The sequence below is a fragment of the Camelina sativa genome, chromosome 7 (genome assembly GCF_000633955.1).
Source record: "Camelina sativa cultivar DH55 chromosome 7, Cs, whole genome shotgun sequence".
NCBI lineage: Eukaryota > Viridiplantae > Streptophyta > Magnoliopsida > Brassicales > Brassicaceae > Camelina > Camelina sativa.
In genome coordinates this window covers 16220515-16230240 of record NC_025691.1, presented here as the reverse complement: position 1 = coordinate 16230240, position 9726 = coordinate 16220515, and the positions used below count along the sequence as shown (strand labels likewise).

Genomic DNA, 9726 nt, shown 5'->3' with positions numbered 1-9726 from the left:
TTGATACGTCGATTTCTGGTTATATATACTGATAGTAAATTTTATAAAATATTAAGGTAAAGTATAATTAATTAATAAAATACTAAAACGCCAGTGTAGAATAAGTCCCACATAGTAAAGTAGTAGGGCCTTCAGCTTGATATGGAGTGTCAACATGCTTTTCTAGTTAGCCAACCTTTAATCAGGACAATCGGGTTTGCTTTATCCATAATTTTTTTTCATAATGTGAAAGTTAATATCACTAAGTTTTGAATTTTTTTTTTCTGGTAAGAAAACCTTGGAAACTTCTCCACCAATATTAATATATATCTTTTTACAAAAACAATTAGGCGTTTAACTACTAGTTACTACTATATATTCACCTGCGTTACACCGCGGGGCTATATTTTTATTAAAAAGAAATATAATTTGTTTTATAAAAAAAATATAATTTGTTTTATAAAAAAAATATAATTTGTTTTATAAAAAAAATATAATTTGTTTTATAAAAAAAATAATTTGTTTTATAGATTAACTATATATATAACTAATGTTTAATTTATATTTTTAAATATACAACCTTACAAATATAGATATATTATTTAGTATAGAAATTAGAAAGTATTTTGTTAGTAGTATAGAATTCCTACGTGTACTAAAAGTAGATATGTTATATCGACCGCTAATACTTAACTATGTATGTTTTGTTCATATATTTATAGAAAAGTAGATGTTATATTCATAAAATATAAACAAACCAATAAACTAATTGACCCGTGGTTCAACCAGTTCGACTAATTGGCCCAGTAACCCGAAAGATTTCCGATTCATCTTCCGGTCCGGTTTTAAAAACATTGTCGTTTATTGATTAGGCCGATTGTTTAGGAAATGTCTGTATGGAGAAAATATCCTTCTATATTAATTGAGAAGTACATTTATAAAAAAAACATTAAAAGTGTAAAAAATTACATTGAAATGCCATTAAAAATAGTAAAAAAATAGTTAGGATCCTTAAGGATAATTAAGACAATTTAACTAGGATAAATAAAAAATTAGTGTATTAAAAATAAAATATTTAGAAATATCCATTGAGTTAAACATCTAAGATTTCTACATATTTTATATAGATTTTTTTGGCAATAATTTTTGCAGCAATAATCTGATGTTAAGTAGGTTGGATGAATTACTAATAATAAATAATAAAATAACAAAAAAAATATTTCGAATTTAATTCAAATAAAATGTTCAGCCCACGGTTTAACGTAGGTTAATACCTGTAGTTGTTTTGTAAATCTGGAAACTTATTATTAATTAAATCATTATAAACTTAATACTTAATGTTAAAGGGAGTGGTTCCTATTGTTTTGGAAATTTTATTAGAATAGGAAATCTTGTTTCCAAATATCAAAACTTAATATTAATTAATTAAATACAAATAAATTAATAATTAATGTTAATGGTATGCTTGTAAATAGGTTGCAACTCCGGATTTATTTGCTAAATGGCTCCTCAAATGTATATATAGATTGAGCAACACAAGTTTTTCTTTTGTAGAAAATGCTTTGTCTTCTCACGACAAGAAAACATGAAATTGCCGACTGCAAGTTGCGACCTAAAACACAGTCGCTAAATTTAACGACTGAATTGCTATTGTTTTGCTACTCAATGGCTACTAAAATAAAACAGTCGCCTAATAGATGCTAATTCGAGACTGATGCATAATGTCGCAGTGTAGTTGCCAATTTACGACTAGTTTGGAGACCAATTTGACAGTCGCCAAACATTGCGACTAAACAGCTACTCTTTAGCGACTGCTTTATTTAATTTGGGTTTCAAACCAAATTTGGGCTGTAACAAAACGGCTCAAACCCAAATCGTTTCTCTTCTTCCCCAAAAAAATCCTAATCTCTCAAATCTCTTCTCAATCGTTTCTCTTCTTCTTTCGTTTATTCCTCAAAACCCTAATCCCTCACATCCCCAACTCAATAGAGAAACGTCATAGTCCCTCCTTGTATCTCTCAATTGCTCTCAATCGTACTACTTCCTCCAGACCCAGATCCAAAACCCTATTCCTCATCATTCCCCTCGTCGCCTTCTCTCTTCCTCCACCCAACCCTCCGTATCCTATGTGAACTCGTTGGAGTGGCCATAGACCTCCTTCGTTGCTACGCTTGAGCATTTCTTGATCCATAAAGTGCCGAAGCTCACTTCATCGGCTAGAGACGACACGGTTCGTGGAGAGAGTGATGATGACGACGCGAGGAAGCTTGATGAGATGGTGTTTGAGAGAGAGAATCGTTGGTTGAGCGAAGATCCGGGATCTCCTTTGGATTTCCGATTAAGGTTTACATTTACGAGATGCCGAAGAAGTTTACTTTTGATCTTCTCTGGTTGTTTCACAATACTTACAAAGAGACCTGGAATGCTACCTCTAATGGCAGCCCTGTTCATCGTCTTATCAAACAGGTACTATAAGAAAGCTTAATTGAATCACTTGGTTAGTTGTTAGATTGTTAGAAGAAGCTTATTTTTATCTTTAGAATAACTTGGCTACATTTTTCTGTATTGCAGCATTCTGTTGACTATACTGGGAAAGCTCTTAGTCATTCTTTGCCTTCTCTATTCTGTTTCTCACGAATGGGTTGCTGAATTTTTGTTTTAGGGAGGTAAAATACGTGCCAAACTCGGTGCAGAACTAAGTGGTATCAAGGATGTTATTATTTCTGAGGGGACTGCTGGAGAGGGAGGAAAATTGGCAGCTCTGAAGCGTGAATCAGGTACTTATCAGTCTATATTCAGATGCTTCATTATCAGGCTGATATGGTTTTTATTTCATGATCATCTTTTGGCTTCTTTGTTATATGCAGAAGACGGTGTTCTCTCTAGCGAAATAGGTCTTCATTAAAGGACTACCCTGATACTTGGATCAGTTAAATAATTCATAGAATTTGACTGAGACGTGATATGTGGGTATCATGTTATATCATTGTTTGCAGTAATGTTCAGCATCAAGTCCCTTAGGATTCCGAAGCTTGTTATTGAAGTTCCAGAGACAACAACTGTAGGCTTACTGAAGGTGCGTGATTAATTTATCTTTTCCTGTCCGTCTCTTTAGATGTTTCGGTTCTGCTGTGTGCAATGATCAATGTTATTTCATAACATTAGTCATGATACTTAATACTTTTGGTTTCAGAGGACGGTGAAAGAGGCTGTTACTGCTTTACTCAGTGGTAGAATACGTATTGGGGTGNGGGAAGAAGGTTAGAGATGACAGCAACACTCTATCACGGACTGGTCTTTCGTGTATAGAAAACAACCTTGGCTTCACCTTGGAGCCTGGTCCCGAAACACTTCATGTACCTCTTTCGTGTAGAGAAAACAACATTGGCCTAGGTATATTTGGTATGTTTTAGTTATAATTGGCAGCTCAAAATTAAAAAATTTTGTAATGATTGTTTGGATGTTTTCTGGAACTTATGTTGGATGTATGTTGAAACTTATGTCTTTGTTTAATTTCATGTTTGTTATGTTTTAATTATAGTTTTCATAATCAGCTTTGGTATTACAAAATCNTTAACAAAATCAAATAATTCAGTTTTACCGGATTTTTTTTAAAAACATGATAAGTAAACAGTCGTAAAACAGTCACCGAAACGTACACAAATCAGTAACCAAAACAGTCGCAAATAAGTAACCAGATCAGTCACAACTTTTAGCGACTGTTTGGCGAGGGAAGAACGACGAAAATTATCAGTCGCTAATTAGTAGCTCCGTGTCGACTCTTTAGCGGCTGATTATTTTAGCGACGCTCTGTTTAGCGACTACTTATGTCAGTCGCCAATTAGTCGTTACTAAATATTTTGCGACTATATAATAACTGTTTTTGTAGTCGGTAATTCTATGTTTTCTTGTAGTGTCTCTCTTATGGGCTTCTTTTTCATATTATTATCGTGGTAGTGGTAGTGTATATTTGTATTTACACTGATCGTTTGTTTACATATACAAGATGAATGATAGATCATCTAAGTTTTACATATGCTAATTTATTTACTAAAGTCACAAATGGATAAAAATTTCAAGTTGCTTACGAACCACATGCATGAATATAATTGTAAATGTCAGTATCCTTGGGTCTTCCTTGTTTGGTGCAATTTGAAGTGCTAAACTTAAGTCAAAAACAGCACAAATTTGGACTTTGAAGCTTCAATATCGTAACTTTAATTAAAATTTCTAAGTAAATCGGTGTCTTTCCAAGTTACACCCAATTTTCATTAGTATAATGTTCTTTTGGAAAAGGAGTCCAAAAAAAACACACTTCGTGGTACTTCAACTTGACCTGTAATAATGTACAATTGGTAGTGGGGATTACATGTCATTTCAAAGTCCAAAATTGGTGGCATACTAAATGTTAGATTTAATGTCAATTTCTCTGAAGTTCGTTGTTAGATTCAATGATCTTGGTCTCTGGTAGAGGCGGCATGTGAAAGATGTGCCAACATATAAGAGGATGAAGAAGGCGTTAGAAGAGAAGTCTAAAGCAATCATGGGGGACGATTGGAAGAGATATGTGGTAAGACATGTTCCATTATTTGTTTGTGTCTTTCAAGCAAAATCATATATTATTAGGTAGTGGATCTCGAAACTTCGAACAATTTGGCATAAGTTAGAGAAGATTTTTTGTCAAACACGATGATTTTTTTCTTCAACCCATTATTTTATTAAGTTATATATATGGTGATTGCTTAAGGATGATAAAGAAAAACACAATTTTAACAATTATAAGTACAGTAGCAGGCGCCCCTGGTCAATGGTTTGCCTTTTGGTGGTTCACACGATCCTGTTCCTTTCCACTTTTGATGACAAACTCGGTTGCAGTCTTCGGGTTTACAACCATTGCAGTCCTCGGGTTTACAACCATCTCCTTCATGATAGGCATGAGTCGCATGACATACACGTCCTTGCGTATTCTCCATCACCATTCCTATTAATACATATTTAAAACATACCATTCCTATTAATACATATTTAAAACATATACTATCATTTATATTATTTCTATTATAAAACTTGGTGATAAGCAAAAAACCATCCGATAAAACAGAAATAAACGTGGATTATAATTAGTATGTGTTAAGTGTAGAACATACCAAAAACGTAGAACACCAGAAAAATTGTAAGAACCATTTTAGTCATTTTTGATGATGCAAATAAAATAAACTGATAAATGTTTAATGTATTGTGAACAATATGATAAACTGGATGCATACATATATATAGAAAAATATCAAGAATTATATAATAATAGAAACACATGGTGCCAAAAAATCAATTAGATGCTTGAATTTGACAAAAAATCCGTAAAAAAAAACTGAACACATATTTAAAAAGGAAAATGTCATAAAAATCTCCAATTTTTAAATCTGGGACGGTTTAGTCACCAATTTTTAAAATGTTATTTTAATCACAAAGTTTTTGTTGAATTGTCTATAAAATAACAAAGTTTTGTTGACCTCACCGTTTTAGGCACAACATTTATTCTCTGTTAAGACCTAAAAAACGGAGTTACCTGCACGTTACGTGCTTCCATTTAGCATAAATGATCACATTTTTTAACCCCAAAAATGACGTCATTTACCAAATTGAATAAACTAAATCTTCAAATCGATTCCAATTTCATAAATCTAAATCCCCAACCGTAGAAAGAAAACACCAAATTCTCTCTACAATACCAAAAACTCTTCTTCAATCTTCTATTCCGTTGAGTTCAAGTTTAAGCTTTGACACATCAAGTTGCGTCAGTGAGCGTGATGTGCCATCAAAGTGTGTTTGCGGATTAGGTGTCTTTACATCTAAAACTCATGAGAATTTGGGGTTTTCTGTTTAGGATTAGAGATTTAGAATTATGAAATTCGAATCGATATGGGGATTTAGTTTCTTTAATTTGGTAAACGACATCGTTTTTGGGGTTAAAAAACTTGGCCGTTTATGCTAAACGGAAGCAGATAACATGCAATTAACCTCATTTTTGAGATCTTAACAGAGAATAAATGTCATGTCTTAAACGGCGAAGTCAACAAAACTTTGTTATTTTATGAACAAGTCAATACATCTTGAAAGTTGGTGATTAAACCGTCCCAAATTTAAAAATTGGGGATTTTTTTTTGGAAATTTTTCCTATCTAGAAATTAATTTAAAGTTAAAAAATGTAAGAACATTATAAATCGCAATTAATACTACTATATCATAAATGAACAAAAATCTGTTAAAGTCAATAAATATGAAATAGATTGGACGCATAGAAAGGTTAACTAGTGTTGACAAAAAAAGGAAAAAAGAAAATCTGTTGGTAATTAATGAGACGCCTGAATCCGAAAACCCCATAAAAAAATAAAGTGAAATATCTAAAAAGGTAAAATTTAATTAAAAGTGAAAACATATAAAACATTATAAATAGTTAATGCTACCATATCATAAACGAATAAATTTTTGATAATGTAAAAAAATATCAAAACAGATGCTGGAAAAACATAAATATACTGCTTCGCCGGGTAAACGGCTGTGAGCTAAAGCTTTATTGTTAAAATCTGTAGGTGACGGTGGTAAGCAGAGAGGGATTGTCAGGCCTAATCCGAAGAAATCAGAGGATGGCATTAAGGGAGGTGGAACCCACAAACTGAAAAAAGAGACGGTGACTCTCCCGAAACCGCCGGCTCAAACGTGAAGATCATGAGCTGGAACTGTCAGGGCATTAGTGCGGATCTGACAGAGAACTATTTGCAGGATTTATGGAAGTAGAATAAACCAGACATTTTATTTTTGTCAGAAACAAAAATATGTTTTTCTTATTTACAAAAATTTCAGAATAAATTTCGTTATACGGTTGAACCTTGTGGTTCTAGCAGTGGTTTAGCTATTTTTTATAATAATAATATAAAACTTGAGTTTTTTATGCTTGTGATCCGTTAGTGGGTGTTCAAGCTATGTTGGGTTCTCAAGTCATATTTATTTCTTTTGTGTATGGAGATCCTGTGCCTGGGCTTAGACAGGAGGTTTGGGACAAACTCATTCAAATTGGTTCTCTTCGGCAAGATCCTTGGTTTATGATTGGTGACTTTAATGAATTAATAGGTAACCATGAAAAATTGGGAAGCGCGATAAGACCGGCTTCGTCTTTCCATCCGTTTATTTCTATGATCCGTGAATGTGGTATGTTAGAATTTCCATGTTATGGGGATTCACTTTCCTGGCGAGGTAATCGCTGCAATAACCANAGAAAATCTGTTGGTAATTAATGAGACGCCTGAATCCGAAAACCCCATAAAAAAATAAAGTGAAATATCTAAAAAGGTAAAATTTAATTAAAAGTGAAAACATATAAAACATTATAAATAGTTAATGCTACCATATCATAAACGAATAAATTTTTGATAATGTAAAAAAATATCAAAACAGATGCTGGAAAAACATAAATATACTGCTTCGCCGGGTAAACGGCTGTGAGCTAAAGCTTTATTGTTAAAATCTGTAGGTGACGGTGGTAAGCAGAGAGGGATTGTCAGGCCTAATCCGAAGAAATCAGAGGATGGCATTAAGGGAGGTGGAACCCACAAACTGAAAAAAGAGACGGTGACTCTCCCGAAACCGCCGGCTCAAACGTGAAGATCATGAGCTGGAACTGTCAGGGCATTAGTGCGGATCTGACAGAGAACTATTTGCAGGATTTATGGAAGTAGAATAAACCAGACATTTTATTTTTGTCAGAAACAAAAATATGTTTTTCTTATTTACAAAAATTTCAGAATAAATTTCGTTATACGGTTGAACCTTGTGGTTCTAGCAGTGGTTTAGCTATTTTTTATAATAATAATATAAAACTTGAGTTTTTTATGCTTGTGATCCGTTAGTGGGTGTTCAAGCTATGTTGGGTTCTCAAGTCATATTTATTTCTTTTGTGTATGGAGATCCTGTGCCTGGGCTTAGACAGGAGGTTTGGGACAAACTCATTCAAATTGGTTCTCTTCGGCAAGATCCTTGGTTTATGATTGGTGACTTTAATGAATTAATAGGTAACCATGAAAAATTGGGAAGCGCGATAAGACCGGCTTCGTCTTTCCATCCGTTTATTTCTATGATCCGTGAATGTGGTATGTTAGAATTTCCATGTTATGGGGATTCACTTTCCTGGCGAGGTAATCGCTGCAATAACCATGTAGTCCGATGTAGATTGGATCGCGCTTTAGGGAATGAAGATTGGCATGCGCTTTTTCCTTGTTCGAGAGTGGATTACCTGGAATGATAGGTTCTGATCATCGTCCTATTTTAGCTTCTTGTGTGATATCTGGGGGATAACGTTTTCGTCAATTTCGTTTTGATAAGCGATGGATGGGGAAAGAAGGTTTCTCTGGGGTCGTGGAATCGGGGTGGAATCGTACAAGAAATTTCAGAATCCCGGGATTTATGGATAAAATTAAAAATTGGCAACAAAAAAGTCGAAAATTCTGGTTGCGGGTCGGCGATAAGAATACTAGCTTCTTTCACGCTTCTACTAAACAGAGGAGGGTTAGGAATAGGATTGTAGGGCTGTTTGATTCACAGGATGTTTGGGATGAATCAAGTGAGGGTATGGGGAGGATTGCCTCTGATTATTTTAATAAGCTTTTTGCACAATCGGATGTGTGTGGTATTTCAGAGATGGTACAAGCGGTTAATCCATTTGTTACAGAACATATGAATAGAGAGTTAACTAACGATATTTCAGAGATGGAAATTCGAATGGTCCTATTTGCAATGCACCCGGAGAAAACCCCGCGACCAGACTGGATGACAACATTTTTCTTTCCGAGGTTTTGGCCTTTTCTTAAAGGAGATTTGGTTGCTCTGGTTAGGGATTTCTTTCGGACTGGGAAGTTTGATCCCAAACTTAATGAGACTAATATTTGTCTGATCCCAAAGGTTGAAACGCCTAAAATAATGGCAGAATTTAGGCCTATTAGTTTGTGTAATGTGAGTTATAAGATCATTTCCAAAATTCTTTGTTTCCGGTTAAAGAAGATTTTACCTTCAATTATTTTTGAAACACAATCGGCTTTCGTTTCTGGTCGGTTAATCACAAATAACATCCTGGTGGCCCAAGAGATGTTTCATGGGTTACAGACCAATAGGATGTGTAGTTCTGGTTTTTTGGCTTTCAAAACGGATATGAGCAAGACCTATGACCGTGTTGAATGGGATTTCCTGAAGGCGGTCTTAATTAGGTTGGGCTTTGATTCTAGATGGATCTCGTGGATAATGTGGTGTGTGACTTCGGTTTCCTATCAAGTGTTGCTCAATGGTCAACCCCGTGGCTCCATTTCGCCAAAACGGGGATTGCGGAAGGGGGATCCTTTATCCCCTTATTTGTTTATTCTTTGTACTGAGGTTCTGATAGCTATTATCAAAAAAAGCAGAGAGGGAGGAAAAGATTACAGGCATTAAGATTGCTCGTGATTCGCCCCCTATTTCTCATTTTCTCTTTGCGGATGATAGTCTGTTTTTCTGTCAAGAGGATGAAGAACAATGTTCAACGGTCATGAATATCATAGGTAACTATGGTAAAGCATCTGGTCAGGAGGTAAATTTCGATAAGTCCTCCATTATGTTTGGTAAAAAGGTGACTTCAGAGGTTAAGGACAGGGTAAAATCAGTCATTGGAATCTCCAAGGAAGGGGGTATGGGTTCCTATTTGGGAATTCCTGAGAGTCTCGGAGG

At 34.5% G+C, this 9726-nt stretch overlaps 1 protein-coding gene and 1 long non-coding RNA gene across 2 annotated transcripts in view; one reads left to right on the top strand and one right to left on the bottom strand.

Annotated features, from left to right (window-relative positions):
- On the bottom strand, nt 4673–5225 carry LOC109125544. Its single transcript, XR_002032616.1, has 2 exons — nt 5127–5225; nt 4673–4960 (listed from the first exon to the last, which is right to left on the bottom strand). It is a non-coding gene; the product is annotated as an uncharacterized LOC109125544 (long non-coding RNA).
- Nucleotides 8602–9726, top strand: part of LOC104704676 — a 2898-nt gene continuing 1773 nt past the window's right edge. The window contains exons 1-3 of the mRNA XM_010420722.1: nt 8602–8982; nt 9133–9222; nt 9407–9686. Of these exons, the coding sequence (XP_010419024.1) occupies nt 8602–8982; nt 9133–9222; nt 9407–9686 (751 nt within the window). The remainder of the gene's footprint in view (nt 8983–9132; nt 9223–9406; nt 9687–9726) is intronic.